We start from the raw sequence: 20283 nt of genomic DNA, 5'->3' as shown, positions 1-20283 counted from the left end.
TGAGTAGAATCCCAAAAGAATACAAACTGTCTGGGGAAAACTGCATCAACAGTGACTTAAGCTTGCTTCAATAACTCACAGCACAGTTGCTTTTCCATTACAGACTTAAATATCAGAGTGACTTAGCCAAAAATTATGAATTTTCTAGGTATAACAAAAAAGGCGAAAAGGCTTGAGAGTCTTCTGCTATAAAGGACTTACTTTGCTTTTTCCAGAAGAAATGTGTCTACTTTTGCTACGTATTTTTTTATTATTGGAAAAAATGTGTACTTTAGCAGCCATTTTCTAAATATATAAATGACATAATGATCAAACAGAGCAAAATAGTTTTCCCAATGCTGAAGCAACCTTAATTTTAAGGAATGTAATGTGTTAAAGGGAAAAATGAGTAATTTCTGTTGAAGGCAGTTTGACACAAGCAGAAAGAAAAAAACGTTCCAGCAATTTTTTTTTTAAATAGGTTCATTTTACTTGTGCAAATGTTGAGGTCTGTTTGACTGTTTCCTCATGTTAAAAAACTGACATTTTTAAAAGGGTTTTTGGTATATGAAATACTTGACACTCAGGTCAGGATGTATGAGGCAAAAAGTGTATGAGAGATACATGAGTAACTGCAGAAAACAGAGAAAAGCTGACAGCATTAACTTTCACACCAGTGTCTAGCATCAAGTGTCATCTCCGTCCTCACACCATGCAACAGCTTTCAGGGAGCATGTTTGTTTTTGGGGTTCCCCCCCCCAAGTGTTGAGGATAAATGTTTAACTAAATACCTCCTCAAAAGCTCTATATGCTGTATTCAACAGACACACTGCAGAGAACCTAAAAAATTGCAAAAAATGTTAACAGCTGCAGAGATGATACTGGATTTGACCTTCCCGATTCTGAAAAAGCTGAACTCTTTTTTTTTTTTTTTTTATATATATCTGCTTCCCTTTCTGATGCATAATGAAACCTGAATATGAATAAAAGACTATTTTTTGCTAGATGTGAAACCGTAATTGTAGACAGAAGAAATACTGATACATGAAGTTTAGGTAGATATTTAAATGCTTAAAAAAAAAAAAAAAGCCGATGCATGTTATTGTATAGCCTAATGAAATTTACAGGTATTTGTTTCGGTTACACGCAGCTACGGGTCTAGAACTATGTTATTATTTGGAACCGGGCCACTTGCAGGCGGCAGCAAGCGGCCCCGGGGGTAGGAGCAGCTCTCGGGGCCAGCCGCGAAGCGGGCTCCCGCCCAGCCGACCCCCGGCCCGCCGCGGGGCAGCTGCACGGTGCGAGCCGGCCCCTGCGGCGACTCCGGGCGGGTCAGCGCGGCTCCTACCCGGGCGAGGCGGCGGAGGGAAGGGGCGGGCCGGGCTGCGCCGCCCCGCCACCGCCGCCTCTGACGCGATCCGCAGGCGCCGCGGCGCGGCCCGGCGGCCCCGGGCATGGCGCGGCGCGGCCGGGACCGCAGTGACGGCGCGGGCCGCCCCGAGCTCCGCCCCTGCGCCGCGGCCGGGGCCCCGCGCGGCACCATGCGCCGCCCGCGCCGCCCGCTCGCCGCCTGAGGGAGCCGCCGCCGCCCGCCCCCCGCCCAGCCCTGCCCCATGGCTGCTCCTGCGGCGGCGGGGCCCGGCGCCGCGCTGCCCCCGGGCGCGGCGCGGCGCGACTTCTACTGGCTGCGCTCCTTCATCGCCGGAGGTGGGTGCCCCGGGCGGGCCCTGCGCGGTGCCCGGGCTCCGCGGGCTGCCAGGGGCGGGCGGCCGGGCTTTAGCCGGGGAGCCGGGCTGCGGGAGGTCGCTTCCGTCAGTGCCCGCGGTAAGGCTACTGCCCGGGGCACCGCCGCCTAGGGGAGCAGGGGGCGCCCCGTTTCCCCGGAACGCGGTAGCGCAGGTGACGCGGCACACGCGAGTGACACGCACGTGTGTCAGCCAGCGACAGCCCTGCAGGCCGCCGGCAAAGTGCTGGGAGAGCCCACGCCCCGGTCGGGGAAGGCGGGTCACCCGCGTCCCGGGCCGCCGGTGTGAGTACTGCGGTGGTGCCCGGCGGGCGGGCAGCCGAGCCAGCACCTTGTTCACCTCGCAGAGAAACAACAGCCAGCCCGCCTGGCTGCGGGGCGCTGGCCCGGCCGCAGGGTTGGCAGGGCGGCGGCAGGATGCTCGCTGGAAGTTTTCCCGTCGCGCTTGCGCTGGCGGTGGGACCCCGCGGGGTCCGCGGCGGGCACGTAGCGCGCTCCGCCGGGAAGGGCAGCCAGGGCTGTGTGCCCCTCGAACGGAAGGGGGACACAGGGCAGAAAACTCTTGAGTAACTTTTTCTGAAAGCCTTTGCTCTGACTTCAGCAGCTGAGAGAGACAGTAGCCTGGGTTTGTTTAATCAGGAAAAGTAGCTTATACGTTTCGTTAAGGCTTTAAGGGTTTTGTAACATACCTCTAATAGAGGCTGTTTACTCGTCACCGTGGCTTTTTCCAGTCCCTAACTGAGTTTCTCCTCCCCAGTTCCGTTTAAAAATACGTTAGAAAAGAATCCCGTGTTTATCTGCTCATGCAAAGAACTTCTTCATCCTGTCGCTTTTCTGTTTCCCCTCTTGGAAAGGTGTTGCAGGGTGTTGTGCCAAAACAACTACTGCACCACTGGATCGAGTGAAGATTTTGCTGCAAGCTCATAACCACCATTATAAACATCTAGGTAAGATGGCTGCTGTGTGTCTTTAATTTTTGGTTTTAAATGCAGCATGTATGGTTTGGGTATGTCGATTTATTCAGTGATGTGGTTGATAACAAAAGTACTAATGGGGCAGAAAGTTGTATCTGGTCAGTCTCCGTGCTGTGTTTTGTGAGGTGTTTGAAAAGAAAAAGAAAGCCCTGTGTGAATAAGTTGCAGCATCGGTTGATGTCTTGAAGACTGAGATGTCAGAATAATCCTCAATAAGGCGTGTAAGAGCCAGGCTTGATCTTCCGCTTACCAAAGGCAGCAGGAGACTGGTAATCACAGGTTCAAAGCCTGGACCATTTATGTAAGAACTGTCACCGCTGGTGGCTGCTGCAGTCTGCCACGGTGGTGGGCTGGTTCCAGAGGGCTGTGGGGATCGGTGCTTTTGGAGCTCAGCAGCTGTCGCAGGGGCTGGCGATTACAAGGCTGTGACCGCTGAATCCAGCAAGACTCACATGCGCTTATGCTCGCAGACAGCAGTGTGGCTGGTATGAAGATAAAGTGGATTTGTGCTTGGCATAAGGCGCAGGTGATCCATGTTCGGCATCTCTATTGCATCATGGTGAGAGAATAAACTCACAGTTGTCAGCATGTTCAGAACCATTCTCTGTGGGGCTGTAACAGTGCCCTCTTGTGCATAGTATTTGAGGTGTCTTATGTCATTTGTTCTTGAAATGTCATCATATGTTCCGAAATTTAAGTGTGTTACAGTTGTCAAGAAAAAAAATAATAATTTTGAATTGGTTACTTTTACATGTAATGAAACTTCGGAATTTTTAACTTAGATGCTAAAGATACATTTTTTTAGAAGGCTGGAAAAATAAATCTTGAAACAAAATTAAATGGATATATATTCACTTCACTGTACCAAAAAGGGAAACTCAAGTAAATGTGGTGTTTTGCTAACAGTCACGTAACTATGTGCTCAAATCTGTAGTCTAAGAATTGAAGCCTGAAATAATTGGTTTGACTGATATTTTAAATCCTTATTTTCTGTTTGCTTTGTACTGTGCCATAATTGGCAAGTAAAATCTTGTATTATTCGCTGTTTAGGGTGTTAGATGTGATGCTGATTATTTGAAATGTCTGACTTGAATGCATGTCCTTGTTACATGCAAGCAAAAAAGAAAATTATGTGAATGAGATGCCTCTAAGTGCAGAGATACGATGGAGTAGTTCAAAGTCCTCAGTAAATGTTTTTACTGCCCTTGCTCTGTGGAGTTTGTGCTGCATGGATCTCAGAGCATGTGTTTTAAGAATTAAAAACAATACTGTTCATCATTGCAGAGAAGAGAGAAATTCTAATCATGGCATAAGGGTTTTCAGAAGCATGTAATAAATGTGACATCTTAAAAATATACTTAGTACTGTATTCTTAGAACCCCAGAAATTAATTAATACTTTTTATTTAAAGTTCAAATGAAAGTTTGTCAACTACTTTTTTTTTTTTGGCCTGAAAGTAAGATAAACGTGTAAGCCTTTTTCGTGTTCAGCTCTTATGTTATTAAGTAGTTGCGTGTGAATGAAAACTGTTTAACTATTTATTTCTTTAAAAAGAATATTAGAGTCAATTTGATAGCAATTGCACGTAACTAATATTATGTTTATAATAAAACTGTAGGTTTTGCCCAAACTTTGTGTGATCTTGCATTATTTCCCACCTATTAAAAGGGAGTAGGATTGCTTCTTGTTGCAATAGCTCTGGACAGGAAGTGTGAGATGTTTAAGTTGTAAGTAATGAGAGTCTTAAACTTGTTTACTTTGTTCCCTCAGTGATGGCACTTAATCTGTAATTTAGCATGTAGCAATATTAGATTGTTTTCCCGTGGTTTTAGATTTTTTTTAAGTATTTATTTTGAATTCACTGAATTGCAAAGTCAACCAGTTTCCTTCCTTCTGTTTCTAGTATTAGCTTCTGTGGGTGGATAGTATCATCTGCAATAGGATTACGTGGGCACGTCTTGAGGCCTGAATGCATGAGTTCAGAAAGGGGTTCACTGAGGCTGGGAGGTGAGGAAGCTGGTAAAACTTAACCTTAAACCTCTTCCTTCTGGCAATGTATGAGCATTGAAAGTGGATTTTCCACTCTCCATAGTTACGTGAACAACGTGATTCAGCCTTAGTTCTGTGCATACTTTCTTATTGTTAGTAATATTTACTTGATTTCTTTTTTCCCCTCTCCCCACAGTGTAATTGTTAAATACCTCTTTTTGTATTGCTGGCAGGAGTGTTTTCTACATTGTGTGCTGTCCCCAAAAAGGAAGGTTACCTTGGGCTGTATAAAGGAAATGGGGCAATGATGATTAGAATCTTTCCGTATGGCGCAATTCAGTTTATGGCATTTGACCAATATAAAAAGGTAGCTAATTTATTTTGTTTTCCTTTTCTTTTTTTCTGCCTACAATGAATGCAGATTTTTTAAGTGATTGAAACTAACACTGTAACTTCTGTGTTTCACTAATTAGCTGCATGTCTTTTCTAAGATTGCTTAATTTTATCTGAATCTAGCCATTAAAAATGGCAGTGCAACAGTGAAACTTTTTGCTGTGCTGCTCAAGGAAAAAAATTCCCACCAATTCTTGTACCTTTTTATTGTTGAAAATAATGCTGTGTTTTTTAATAAAAGAAAAAGGTAATATAAAGTCTGCTGCTATTTGTATTGCTGTAAGGTAGCCCTTTGTGAATAACATAGGAACAAAACGTAAAATGGAACCTTTTATTATAGTGTGTTGGGGATCTTCCTACTTGATGGATAGAGTAACCTAAACTTGAAAGTCTGTCTGGATATGACTGTTACATTTGACCTGACAAATGACTAGGTCAGGTTCTAGCTAAAAAATTACCTGGAAGAGAAAATGCTTATTCCAGGGTACAGCAAGATTTGTGGATTCCTTTCTGCTTTCACACATTTACTCTTTCATAATAAATACAAAATGAATTCCTGTAATCTTTTGGAGGTCAGGTGTTAGCATGAATACATCTTTAAACATTGCTGATATGTAATGAAAAATACTGTTTTACTGTTAGCAATGAGTTCTGTGTTTGAACAGTCCGATTTAGTACCCAGTGAAGTAAATTGCATGATTTTTACTGAAGATAGACTGAAATTGTGATTCCCTTCCTTAAAGAGCAAATTTCAGATGGCTGATACAAAGAAGCAACTGTAGTGAGTTTTGTATGTTCTTTTTTTATAGTAAAATCATAAATGCTGTTGATGTAAGTTTCTGTATAAGGAAAAAAAAATAACAAAATTATCTTCTTTGTAACAGAAACCGCTTCTTAAATAGTCTCAGTTATTTGATAAAAGCCTGGAAACCAGTTTCCAACTTCGTTCTAGGTTGTAAGGTAACATAGGAAGTTCTTGCTCTCAAATGCTTGTCCAATTTCTCTCGTCTCCTCCTTCTTTTTTTTTTTTTTTTTTAAATCCAGTTAAACAAAATCTTAAAAATATATTTATAGGAATACATTTCACATACTGCACAGATGAAAAATTTACTCTTAAATGTTTCACTTTTCAACTTTGCTCGGTGTCCTTTGCCCTCTATCATGCAACAAGGATAGCGTTCAGTTTGCCTTGTTTGACACACATTAAAGGGAACGAAATAAAAAACCTAGTTTCTGAAGGAAACAGTAAAACCACTTTTAACTAATGGTTTTGCTTTGTTAGTAGAATTTTAGCACTTTCATGTTTTTAGTAAGAAATTGGTAACGGCAGTAATGTTCAGTGAATTCTTTTAACAGTAATCAAGTGCTCTGGTTTGAATTTCTAGTGTTGCAAACTTCTTGGAAATAGCTACAGGCTTTGCATTAATGTGCTAATAAACTGTGATGCACTTCCCTGTATTTTCTGATACATGACTATTGTAAATGTTCCATATTTTGTAGGTAATAAAGAAACAACTTGGGATTTCAGGGCACGTGCATCGATTAATGGCTGGATCCATGGCAGGTACTTGGATTTCAGACATCCCTTTTGCTGAAAAGTTAATATTTGTTTAGAGGATGATTTGATGTGTTTTCAGGTCAAACTGTTGCCAATTTGTATTAAGCAAAAATACTAGTAAATGGTTAATGTAACAAATAGTTGCCTAACTGAAAATTGTTTGTCTAAGAGTATTCATTTTTTGTTCATGCATTGAATTCTGTGCTGTGTTGTAGAGCACAGATTTTACAGTGTTTATTATGGCTTTTAAAAAGGAAAAATCTAGTGTCATCAAGATATGAGGTATAAAGATGCAGGTTTTAGTAGAATTGGCTCATCAGCCTGTCTGCCATTGCTGCTAGGTTGAATATAAGCCCATAGAAATAGAGAGAACTGCAGTTCCTTAATTGGTGAATTCTTTGGATTTGCCAGAAACGTCTATTTAATATCCAGCGCAGGATTGCCATGATTCTGTTAGATCGTGTGTGAATGTTAAAAACCCATCATTTATCCATTAATGCAACAGCAGTGGGAAAACCCATTTGTAAACTGCCAGTATATAGTATAATACATTTCTGTTTTCCTCTTGCTAATCATTCAGCGAAAAGTAGCTAAGAAAAAACAGGGAAAGGTAAGTAATAGTGGACTGATTGTTAATCAAGGTGCTTCTTCGCTTGCTTTTACTTTGTAAAACTGGCTTAATACTGTCTAGTGACAGTCGGTAAATAGTTATGAATATTAATATTTAGCTTCTTTTGAATAAAAATACTGGGGCTTGTCAATACTATCTTTAGTTAAACAAGAAGACCTCACAGAAGTATTTAGGCTTCGCATGGCATCAGAGGAAAAGGAAGGAGAATGAAGTGAAACAGGTCAGAAGTCCTAAACACTAGCAAAAGCCATTTAGCAAGCTATGTTCCAGAACCTGGTTGGCTTTCTATCTGAAGGAAATGGGGAAGAGTATATAGATTCTTTTTTTCTTTCTTTCCCCCGACTTTAACTGTACTAAAGAAAATTTTACATTCCACCTTCCTCCACCACCCAAGAAAAGCTTATTAGCTTTTTCAGGGGCCTTGTCAGAGACCTGGATTTTATTCTGTCTCTTCCCAGTTTGGGTGACTGAAGGAGACTGCGTGCTGCATGTACCCCAGTGTTGGTGGAGGGGCATCTTTACAATTTCCTGGAACCTAATGTTAGCAGTTGGAAATGGATAATCCTTGTCTCCTTTTCCTTTCTGTCCCCTCTACACCGTCTAGTCACCCAGCTGTCTGCTTTCACTTCTGCATATGCTACTGATACTTAAATCTTGCTTATGTCACCGTTTCCAGCGTTACTAGCAGGCAACAGACCTGAATCAGCTTCAAAGTGGTGGGAAACATCTGAGTATCTTCTGTTAGTGATGAACAGGATCAAAAGCATATCCACTGGGAAAAACCAAGCCAATGTGATGGGGGGGTAGTGAAGTGGGGGAAAAGGAAAACCTATTGTAATGCATATATTTGAGGAGGCCAAGTTAAAGTTACTGTGGAAACTTTTAACTCTGAATTTCCTGAGTCTTGTGTGATTCAAATTTCAGTTCTAGCACCTCATTAACAGATAAATGGTGTATAACTTCTTTTAAGGAAACAGAGAGCTGAGGAGAAGATAGAGAAATCATAGAGGTTAGTGGGGTTTAGGAAACAAAATGACCAAATAATACTTGTATCACAGGATGATTTTGCAAATTAAATATTTTGTTTGTTTTCTAATTGAAAAATCTGAATTACAACACAGGAATGTGTATTTCCTCCCCTGCACTTGACTAATTTAAAAAAAGCCAAAAAGAACTAGATGTTATCTAGCATAAACTCGAATTCCATGAAATTGATACAGAAAGCATGTTTTTGTTTTTACTTTTAGTAAAACAGTATTGATCTAGGAGGATACTGATTGTCTCAATTTGAAATAGTATGTAATTAACAGTTACCTATTTGAGTTTAAAAGAATTTGTACTGTTTATTTCTTCAGGTGCATTTCAGAAGGAAACAACTATATATTGGAGGTCTAGAATTATTAGGGCCTTAAATGAGGCAGCTCCTTAACCTGTCTGATAAATATTCTTTGTCATCTATGTCAGCTATTTCTCTCTACATGTAGTTCCTGAAGCTTTGTCTTGTTCAGAAGATGCCTCCTTAATAAATTAATCTTCATAACACGAGTTAAGGAGCATATCTTTCACAGTTCAAGTCTGTGACTTGTGCTTATCACTTTTTGAACTTATACTTCTGATTCGCCTGGTAGTACTTAATTTGATCTACGTAGTTATTGCTAAGTACAAAGAGCATGATACAGAAATTATAAAAGTTTGTTTATCTGATATGTTTGCAGTACTTAATCTTTGTAAATGTGGGGTTACACTTGGTTTTTTTTTTTTTCCTCCAGATGTGCTTAAGTTTTTATTTTCAAAGAAAAAACTACTAAGAATAGGGGAATAGTAGGGAAATTGGAAGACAGAGATAAATCCCTCTACAGCTAATCTCACTGTTAACTCCCAAAGCCTGGGAAGCAAATCAACAGTCAGTCTAATTCCTGTTGTGCTTCATAAATGCTAAATCTCAGTAAAGGTCTATATAATCCAGTATCTTGTCCCCAAGAGTGGTCAAAGGTGCTTGAGGACAATATGATAAGTGAAGAATATTGTTCCCCTGACTTCCTTGACTTCTGCGTCAGAATGTGCAATAAAAAGTCTGCTATGCTTGAAGAAGTGGTTCCTTAAAGGAAGGAGTTGCTACATTGCCTTATTACGATCATTTCAGATCAGACACTGGGAATTGCAGTATGTATATTAAATGTTGAGATACTTCCAATTCTATCCTGTTTAACCAACCACGAGAGACATTTTTGGCTCAACTCATTATTTGGGACAGACTTTGCTTCTTCAAGATGGGGAATCAGCCTTAAGATGCTGTGGTCTGACTTCTGATAATTCATAATACTTAGGAAGATGAAGTTAGTAATTGTGTAGACTTCCCACAATGACTTTTTGTCCCAAAGTTGGCTGCTGTTCCTCTCAGAAAGGATAGTGTGTCTTCTGAGCTCCAAAGGAAATCTTGATCCCTTGTATGCACATTTTGCTTATATGAACAGCAAGCAGTAACATGCCTCTCCCAGTTGCTTCAAGAAAGCATATTTTGTGGCTGATGTTAGAAATCCAGGGTGTTTTTCAGAATTCATGGCTAGAGGATTTTAAGTTTTTTTTAAAAAAATTCCTATTAAAATCCTTACTACATATGGTTTCTTTTAGTTCCATCTGATTTTTTTTTTTTTTAGTTGTACTATTTTTTGACTGTGTTCACTAGTTAGTGCTTGCACTAGTTAGGGCATTCACCAAGCTCTTGGTTGGTCTGTTTGCTAGTTTTTGTTCCGAGAATATTCCTGGGTGCTATCAGTGCATGATTGGAAAGAAGGGGGATAAAGTTCTCTGTTTGTGAAGTAGGATGACTTTCCTGTGAACTCTTACACTCTGTAAAAGCCTTTTTTCTCTTACATTTTTTTTGAAACTGATTTAATCCATTTTACGGTATTTCTGGATATCTCAGGCAAGCCATTAGAAAAATGCTGTAGTGTGAGGGATTGCATTTAATAATACTGGTCAGTGGAAACAGTCCTAAAGTTGCTTTGGTGTTTTGCAGCTTCTGACCTTTGAACCCTGTGGGTGAGACAACATCAGAAATCAACTGCACATGTCTGCTTTGTGTTCAGAGGTATCATCCAAAAATCTCTGGAAGAGATGTTTTTGTCTTCTGAAAGAAATTGCTAGTAGGATACTCCAGAAGACCACAAACTTTAGTCTCAATTGACAGTTGACCAGTGTCAGCTTTTTGGATAGCTTGCTTATGGTGTTTGGTTTTTTCTTCCCATCTAATCCTGGTATCTTCTGTCAGACCATTCAGCTTAAAGTTGTGTTGATTTTTTTCTCTCCAGACATAAAAGTTATGAAGTTTCTTTGCTGAGTTGTTGTGTTTGGGTTTTGTTGTTGGTTTGGTTCCCCGCTCCCCCGCCCCGTTGTTTTCTTTTAACCAGGAAATGATACACCTACAAAGAGATATCATTAAGAGACTATTAAAACTAATGCTAGCAGGAAACTACAACTTCTTAAAAAGTGTGCTTATCTTCTGTAGGACTAGTTTTTAAGGGTGATGTTTAGCTAAATCAGAGCAGCTGCCAGAAAACAATACCGATCGCAAAGGTTTTTTTTCTTTTCTCCTTTTCCCAGTTTTTTGGTTTTGGTTTTTCTTTTTTTAATTTTTATTTTTAGTGATAGTGGTATAGCACCAGAAAATTACATCTGTTTTTTAGTAAATATTTTAAACTATTCCTTCCAAATAATTTGTCAGCAATTGAGTGGTTTACCTCAAAAATTAGCAGTAGGAAAGTACTTGTTATTCAGGTAACTGTTAGAGGAGTTGTTCTGTTCCCAGAATTGCAAGTTGGTCAGCATGTAATCAGTTTTGAAGCAGCTTATAACTGGATGAATCCTAAGATTTGATTATTTTGGCATCTTAAGTGTAGAAATAGCTTTTTTTGGTCAGAGTTTTAAAATGGAAGTGCTGGTATAACAGTGTTGCATTACTGCATTTTAATAGTTGTTAAGTACTCTTTATCAGTACAATCCTCAATTTATTTTAAATGTCATTAGAATATACTTTGCATTTTCAGATGCAGTGGCTACATGTACCCATATCCAGTAATCACAGCAAATTGTGACAAAACCTTTCTGAAATTAAACGTGTAAATTTGATGGGTTTCTTTTATTTTATTTTTTTTATGATATGGTAGGATTAGGTTTTGTGGTTGCAATCCAGTAAAGGTGATGAACTTGAGTAGCCTGATGCTTGTGAGCCATGGACTTAAAAAAAAAAAATTGCTTATGTGAATACAGTTAGGTCCATAAATTCTTTGGAAAATCAAGGCCTAGATGTGCAGCTTCGGTGAACACCAAGTATAAACACAAACCCTTTGTGTGTTGCTGGAGTTAAGTGTTTCTATTTGCTGCTAAGTGACTTCAAGTGTTTCTTTAACAAAATTTGTATATGCTATTATATTCACTGCCACAAAAGGAAATTTTAATTTTCAAACTAATTCTAGAATCAGATAAGGTGTAGGTGAGTTTTGTTTGCTTGTTTTGTTTTTGTTTTCAATAAAGGTATTACAGCAGTGATTTGTACTTACCCTCTTGATATGGTTAGAGTTCGTCTGGCATTCCAAGTAAAAGGGGAACACAAGTACATGGGAATTATCCATGCATTCAAGATGATTTACACAAAGGTATTTTTTCTTTTAATCTTCAGTTCTGTCAAAGCAAAATATGCTTTTTAAAGAATGTTGCACTGCATTGAAAATAATGGCTTGGTGGAAAATAACATGACTTCATTGCGTGCACATTGAATTTTTTAATGTAAAAAATTATCTGGATGCTTCCTTCTACTTAAGGCTGCTAAGACACATATAAATGGGAGGTCAAAAACAGCAGAGAATTTGCTTTTCAAGAGCGAGTAGTAATAGTGGAAAAAAATTTGGGGAGGGAGGGATATGTATAAATGCAGAAATGTCTCCTAGATTGTGCTGTTTGATGTAGATTTTTTCTCTTTCATTTTCACTTCGTCTCCTATGGAGCCAGGCAGTTGTCCCCTCAGTTCTTCAGGCACAAGAAATGGAACTTGATGTTAGCTCCTTGGTGCTAGATGATCTAGTCAGATTGCTGTCATGTGAATCTGTATGAACGGTTGTATAACTTGTACAACATTTGTTGTGTTTCTTGCCACAAATATACTTGTATTTTTCTTTCCAAGGAAGGTGGTTTTTGTGGGTTCTACAGAGGGCTGATGCCAACTGTTGTAGGAATGGCACCATATGCGGGTAAGTTAAAAACAGAATGAGGCAATCCTTCAGCAGTTACGTGTGCTACTAAATTTACATAATATATTCACGTACTTAGTTAATTAGCTTCTGTTAAAATCCAGTATTCTGGTTTTTACTGAATGCAGAGGGGTGGCCAGTAGAAGCATTTGCAACTCTTTAATCCCAATCTAGAATTCATCAACGTGCGTTAAAGCATCTTCAACAGGCATAGCCTAATTTTTCTGAAACTTGGAGTTGAAAGGAAGAGAGTTTAAGTAGTGGTTCTTTCTCTTCTTCCCAGTTTTCCCACAAGAAAGCGTGTAGGATATTTCTCTCAAACAGATAGATCCATGAGACAGTCGAGCGCTCTGTAGATGGAGGCCTAAGAGCCTCTGCCTCTGCATTGGCTCCATCTCCTGGCGACTCTTCTGTAAATGCTTACAGAAGCTAAAGCAGTGGGTCACGTGGGTTGGAGGGACATCAGAACTTCCAAGCGAAACTACGCTCATATTTAAGAGATGAGAGATGTTCTCCAGTTAAAAAGATCTTAGGAGTTACTCTTAACAGCAGTCCAGTAATTTAAAACCCACAGTTTAGCTCAGTTAAAGTATTCTTTTAATGTTAATTGTAAATGCTAATTCATTTGGACAGATTTTACTGTAGAAGTTCAAAGTAGTGTTTATCTATTTCTTTCTGCTTAAGAAAAACTTCTAAAAGAATTGGAAAGTAGCTTCATTTTATATTTGCAGCTTTTTGTTTATGATGATGATGCATCAACAAATAGTTTGCTTTTTTTATGAAAGTACATAAATTTCCTTTTAGGTTTTTCATTTTTTACCTTTGGTACCTTAAAGAGCATTGGACTTGCTCAAGCACCTAACTTGCTTGGACGGCCTTCATTAGATAATCCCGATGTCTTAGTTTTGAAAACACATGTAAATCTGCTGTGTGGTGGCATAGCTGGAGCAATAGCTCAGACGATATCGTAAGTTTGGGTATTGTTCGGGGTTTTTTTTTCCTGTATAGCTGTTCGTTCTAAAGAAACTTTTATCTGAGAACATGATTTTATGTAAGTCTAGTTATTAATAAAGTTTTTAAAACAGGTTAATCAGATGCTGGAATTCAGTTTCCTATTGTTTCATTTATTAAATATCTATTTAATCTTCAGGCTCTGTAAAGATACATGCATTGATTCTATTAAACAAATTCAGTTAAATCTCCTAAAATTGGTTGAAATCCTTTTTGGTAAGCTATGAAGTTTTGACCACGAACATAATGTGCAGAATTTTATTATTCCAATTTATTTTCAAAACGATGTGACCTGTAAAGCCGTAGAATTTTAAAAAAATAACAAGTCTTAGATACTGTATTTGGTGTTAATTTTTCTTACTACTTTGCCTGCTTTCTCCATTCTCATGCTGTTCTTGTCATTTTATTTTGTCCATAAATAATTTAATGGACTTACATGGCATAATTTTTTTCACTAAATCACTGCATTACAAATGTAATTTTCTATTCATTCTTAAACTGTTAATTTTATTTTTGATTCAGGTGTCTTCTCCCTCCAGCGTTTTACAGACTGTTTTATATTCTCATCTGATCTTCATGTGTCTTCCTTACTCGTGCCAAATGGAATATATTAAGAGATCTGATTTGCTGGTTTTGGTTATATAGGGGAAGTCTCCCTTTTTGGAGAACTTTCAGCTGTGTTGAGAATCTGAGCCGGATTCCTGACTCACTGAAAAGGGAGCTTGGAGGTTGCACATGGACTTCTTTGTATTCTTTTTTTTTTTGAACAATATTCATATAGTCATCACACACCTGGTTGAACTGCTGTTCAAATATCTCCTCTGTAGATATCCCCTTGATGTAACTCGTAGGCGAATGCAGTTAGGAGCAGTTCTCCCAGACTCTGAAAAGTGCCTGTAAGTATTTTCTTTTTATCCGTAGTAACCAAATTCTTAGATGTGTGAGCAAAGTTAAATTCTTAAAGTTTAAAAATAACAAAACAAAAAAAGCCCCCAAGCTACTATGTTGTTGTTGTCTTTGTTCTTTTAATGAGTAAGTTTCTACACCGACAAAAACTGTCATTATCACTCTGGGGTTAAAAAAAAAAACCCGAACTGATATCACAATGGCACTTTTGTTAGTAATGTGTGTTTGTATTAGTAACATTTTTTTGTATTCTAACTCAGCTTGCGATGTCTAACATCAGCAGAATCCCTAAGAGATAGACTGCGTGCTTCTACTGAAATGAAATGTTTCAGTGTTTTTTAATGGTGCAGAATCTGTTCCATACCATGATTTTGCATAATACTGTTTTATTTGACTTTTTTTATATTTATGGTAATGTCCCACACCCCACATGTGGTTGGGGTTCATCCAGTAGAAGTGGAAGTACTGTAATATCCTTAAAATCATAATATTAAATCGGTTCTTGTCTTGAAAAACTTTCTGAATTTCAAATTGCCTCAAGCAATTCTCAGACAGTTTTATTTTGGTTACTTTTGATCTTGTGGAATTGTGTATAGTGTGAACCTCCTGCATGGTGAATTGCATCTTACTAACAGCAGCCTGTCTCAGTGCGCTTTCATAAACAACCTAGATGTTGCTTATGGTGAAAGTTGCTGTTCTGTTTTCCTTAACAGCCTTAATGTTGGGGGTTTTTGCTTGGCTTTTTTCCACTTCAGATTATTTTTAAAATAAAAATGTGTTAATTGTTCTTAGTGGTTTACTTTCTGCATTTGTGAGAACTACTTTTACAGACATTAGGCTTCCCAGTTTAACAATACTGTTGTGACCATGTTGAAGAGCAGCGTGCCTTGAGGGAGAGTAGATCTGTGTCTTTAGAGGATGAGAGGATATAACAAGTAGGGAATCTTGAAGCTTTGAGGCATGTGGAAGATGTTCTCAAAGAGCAATGTCTCTAATAGCTGGGAAATCCTGAGCACCTTACAGTTTTTTATGTTGGTTTGTGTTGAATATTCATTTGCTCTGTTTCAGTATAAGTATGAGGAAAATTTTTCTCTTTGCAAATTCTGCTTTTAAGAAGGTCAAATATATATAATACTTAAATTCTAGCATTTTTCCTTTGAGAGAAAATACTAGGTCTTTGTCATGGTGGAGAAAGCTACACACCTGCAAGTTGTAGAATACAGAGCTAAACGCAGGTTTTATATGCAGAGCTTTAGAAGGATGGGTAGTATGATTGAGTGCTTAAAGAAGGAGAATGGGATATGAGCCTAAATACTGATCTGTAATGCAAGAAGTGTGTGCTACATTGGGCAAATGTTGTTTCTGTTACTCTGTATTACGTTTGTAAGAAGAATTGATGCTTCTCAACTGCTTCCTGCCAGATAGGCAACAGAATATACATAGCTGTTCTGTTGTGAAATGTCTGAATATGTCTTTCAGACTGAAACTTCTTTAGATGGGATTGCACTGTACTCTTTGCAATTCCCAGCCATTGTGTCCAGATTTCTTGCAGAAGCTCAGGCTGCCTTCTAAGTCCTAAAAACACTACAGTGCTTTGCTATATGGAGTCCCACATTTTTTTTCTCTATAGAACTCTTAAGAACAGAGTAAAACAAGTGTCTTGTATTTAAAGACAGTGATTCTCGCTATTGCACATGTGTATCCAATAATGATGTGAATTTTTTTTTTTTTCAGTACAATGGTGCAGACACTGAAATACGTGTATCAACAACATGGAATACGAAGAGGATTATACCGTGGTTTATCTCTAAATTACATTCGTTGTATTCCTTCCCAGGCTGTGGCTTTCACCACATATGAACTTATGAAACAATTCTTGCACCTCAACTAATGTTTTTTTAGACTTCCCTGTAAAACTACACTATCAGTCTTCAAATTATATTGGTGACTAAATTACTTGAAGTTTAAAAAAAGAAAGCTATCTGTTACTGTGGAACTGCTGTCGTCCAACATTTTTTATTTGCCGAAGTGTGGTTAATTTCCTGGAGTCAAATCAGGAGACAGATCAAAATAAACAGTAGTTAGCTATAAACATTTTTTTACACTTGATCTTCTAGGCTTCATTAGATTAATGTTAAGAATTACACAGTTTAAAAATTACACCCACATTTTATATGGGTTTCAAGCTGTTAGTTATTTAGCTTTATCACCATTCCAGGAGTTACACACATGGTTATGTTGCTTTTTAAACTAGTAGTTAGACATCTGTTCTTTAAAAATGAAATGTAATAAACCAATTTGAACAAAATGCAATGATTTTCATATTCATATACTTGTCAGCTCTGTAGAAGCTGAACTTAGCAGACCACAATTTAAGCATCTTTTCTTTCTTTTTTTGTCTAAGTTTTCTGTACGCAAGAACAAGCATGTATCTTCAGATTGGTACATATGAAAGGCTCTTCAACCATTTCAATAAAAGATGACAAGATGTATGTAACATTATTAGAAATCTTGCAATTTGGAAACCGGTTTCTTGGCATACATTCTATTTTAAAATATGCTGTATTTACACAAATAAAAGCAGGGGGAACTTTTACAGTGACAAGTGCTAGAAAAGGTCTTAAGGCAGTTAGTATGGGACTAATCTTAAAAGGCATTCCAGTACTTTTTCTGTGAGGCTGAAGTTCTCGTTTCAGTTTATTGAAGGCTGAGTATTTATGTACTTTACAGTACTAGCTCATGTAAACAGGTTTGTCCCTTCCTTAAAACATGGTGACAAACAAGACTGCATGCTGCTGCATTTACTTGTTTAGGCATATGGGCCATATCCAACCTCTCACGCAAGAAAAGAAAATGAAGATTGTATTGGAGTCTGTAGATGTGTATATGTACTGTTTCTAAGGTATGGTATGCAACAGACTGTTATGTTTTCCTCCTCTTCCAATTCCTTTTGTAGAGGGAATTATTTTCCAGACTTGTTTATACATTATTTGCATTGGTACTCTTGATTTTACTCACTTGATTCAGGAAACTGTAAAGCATTTACTTTAAGTGATGTCAGTTATTTATTTGTTGTAAATATTTTAAAGTGTCTTTGAAGAATTGATAATGTTTATGTTAAATGGTGGATGGTAAGATGGATTTGCTTAATTTTGACAAACTTGACAAACTCAATTTTGAGTTATGTTAAATACCAACTTTTGTGGCTGATTTCCCCCATGCCCCCCCAGTTTCTTAAAAGTATGTATTTCTTTGATATTTAACAATGTAGCTATGGACAGAGAATGAGATGTATTTGAATTTATTTTATTAAAAATTTTGAACTAATGTCTTTGTGTGGTTTATATGTTACAGTCAGAAAGAATGCATGTTTCTAGAATTATTTCTGTTTCCCCATGTAGGTAAATCTGCATAATATTGTCATTCATAACTAAAAGACAAGTAAGATTTTTTTCCATATGATCTTTAGTGTCACTTGAAGGAAAACTAACCAATATCACAATGAATTCTTGTATTTTAAAGCCCCTGCAGCAGAGCTATATCCACTGCATTAAAAACCACACCAATAATGCCCCCCCCCAAAAAAAAAAACAACCAACAACAACCACCCACAAACAAAAAAACCAACCCAAACCCAAGAACAAACCAAAACCAAACACTGGAGGAGATTCACCATTTTTCTTTCCTGTACTGTTCTACTGTGTGAGCAGATAAACATCTTTTCAGGTGCCACTTCCTTGCGATGTTAATACTGTTTAGTGTTACATCTTAGTTTCACTAAAAGCAATATATTTGAAGAACTCAAATAGCTTTGAACTGTGTCATGAAAAGTTACGCAGTTCTTACATGGAATAAAGCAGAATCTAGCAGATTCACACTTGAGAGGAAAAGAGCGTAAAAGATGTCCCATAAATAACTGAGTAGGATATTGAATATGAAAAACTCACCTGGTGGATGAAACTGCTGTACTTTCAGGATTAGTTTTTCAAAATAAAATTTAGAAGAGCATGAATAATTTTTACTTTGGAAGTACTTTGATACTTTTGAGCAAGGTCTATGAAAGAAACACTTTTGTCCAGGGTCTAGAGGGAACAAGACTGCAGTTTCTAAATTTTTTGTCTTAGTAGCTATTTCTAACTCTGTAAAGCTTATTCAGATATTTCTTACTCAGAACATAGAATTTATTTAGAATAGCTGACAACCACAATGGAAATATGGGATTTAATTGTAAGTCTGTCTTTCTCCAGTGCCAGCCCTATGAAAACTGAGTTCATTTTCTTTTAGAACTACTGAGGGATTTATTCCCTTGTTTTTCTTGTCCGTCTTGTTCAGTATACTGAAAATACTGAAAAGTAACATCTAATTTTAGCCAACAAAAAGCACAAGATTAGGCTCCAGCCAAGCTCATTTCTATGCCTTAATCACATACTTTCTAATTTTCTGTTTAATTTTTCAGCTAATGGAAGGGACCTAAATATCTGTTTTTGGCTTTATCTCATAATAATTCATATAATAATAATCTCATAACTAATAGTTCTATCCAGTGAAGTAATTACTTCTGTGAATAACTGGTTATGTAGCCTTGGATGATACTGTTAAAACTCTGTTAAACCCACCAATTTCCTGTACTCTTCGACATAAAAGTAGAAAGGAAAGCCTCAGCATCTTAGGACTCCTTCAGGTGAGACATTTTCATACAGGCTTATCCATGTTATGTCTTGAAAATCTCAGTCTCATGAGGGGTTGTTTTCAGTGATTAAACATTGTGCCTTTAAAGTAAACCCCGTACTTCATCTCCACGTTCTTAAAACTGAAAATTCTGCCTGCTCTAAGGTATTTGTATGAATAGTATTGCAGTTTGCAGTCATTACACAGAAAAGATCCATCTATTTGAACAATTATTTTTTTATACTGATTAATTCCAGTGTCTCTTTTTCATTACTAATATTTTTCAGATTTTTTTTGTACTTAAATGAGCTGAGACTTTAAGATGGACAAATTCTGTTGACACTCTCCAAATTTTATCCCCCCTCTTCCCTGAAAAAGGAGCGTGCAAAAAAAGGAGCCTTCTACAGCCTTATATGTAGGCTTATAATCATGCTAACATGGTTGCATAGTAAATCAGTTCAGGAAGCTGATGGCTTTCCTTGCAGTTAGTTTATACTGTGTCATTCTGCTATTTGGGTGCTGTTTGATGTTTTGCCTTATCTCAGGTTGCTGGGCTAGATATCATGGTGCTTCCTCATGTTTATTTGGAAGCAAAAGAGGAAGTCTGGAGAAAGAAAGACTTTCCCTTGGTTGAGTAGGATCATGTTAAGAGGTCACTTAAGCAAGTAACACCCACAAATCCATGGGCCCCCATGGGATGCACCCCTGAGTGCCAAGGGAGCTGGCAGATGTTATTGCCAAGCCATCCTCCATCATCATTGAAAAGTTGCAGACAGGAGACATGCTTGAGGACTGGAGGAAAGCCAATGTCACTCCAGTCTGCAAAAAGGGCAAAGGGGAGGACCCAGGAAACTACAGGCTGGTCAGCCTCATCCCCATCCCCAGAAAGGTGGTGGAACAGCTCGTCCTGGAGGTCATCTCAAAGCATCTGGAGGAAAAGAAGGTCATCAGGAGCAGTCAACATGTATTCACCAAGGGGAAATCATGCCTGACCAACCTGCTAGCCTTCTATGATGGAATGACTGGCTGGGTAGATGAGGGGAGAGCGGTGGATGTTGTCTACCTTGACGTCAGCAAGACTTTTGACACTCTCCCATAACATCCTTACAGGTAAGCTCAGAAAGTATGGGCTAGATGAATAGACGGTGAGTTAAGACTGAGAACCAGCTGAATGGCAGAGCTCG

The 20283-nt window shown here is 38.3% G+C and overlaps 1 protein-coding gene across 5 annotated transcripts; it reads left to right on the top strand.

Annotated features, from left to right (window-relative positions):
- The first annotated feature begins 1409 nt into the window (after positions 1 to 1409).
- SLC25A16 (solute carrier family 25 member 16) lies at positions 1410 to 17758 on the top strand. 5 transcript variants are annotated; one of them, XM_027783412.2, is made up of 10 exons: positions 1859 to 2289; positions 2578 to 2670; positions 4601 to 4704; positions 4920 to 5053; positions 6580 to 6643; positions 11802 to 11923; positions 12448 to 12514; positions 13319 to 13481; positions 14353 to 14421; positions 16166 to 17758. In XM_027783412.2, the coding sequence occupies exons 3-10, from the start codon at positions 4671 to 4673 to the stop codon at positions 16320 to 16322; spliced, it is 810 nt and encodes a 269-aa protein (XP_027639213.1). In that variant the 5' UTR covers positions 1859 to 2289; positions 2578 to 2670; positions 4601 to 4670; the 3' UTR covers positions 16323 to 17758. The 5 variants fall into 5 exon arrangements, with proteins under 5 accessions (XP_055660180.1, XP_055660168.1, XP_027639217.1 ...); XM_055804193.1 differs by lacking the exons at positions 1859 to 2289; positions 4601 to 4704 and adding an exon at positions 1413 to 1686; XM_027783416.2 differs by lacking the exons at positions 1859 to 2289; positions 4601 to 4704 and adding an exon at positions 1716 to 1803.
- The last annotated feature ends 2525 nt before the right edge of the window (positions 17759 to 20283 follow it).

Source organism: Falco peregrinus, chromosome 1, assembly GCF_023634155.1.
Source record: "Falco peregrinus isolate bFalPer1 chromosome 1, bFalPer1.pri, whole genome shotgun sequence".
Lineage (NCBI taxonomy): Eukaryota > Metazoa > Chordata > Aves > Falconiformes > Falconidae > Falco > Falco peregrinus.
Note: the sequence above shows the minus strand (reverse complement) of the source record. Positions and strands in the feature narration are given on the sequence as shown.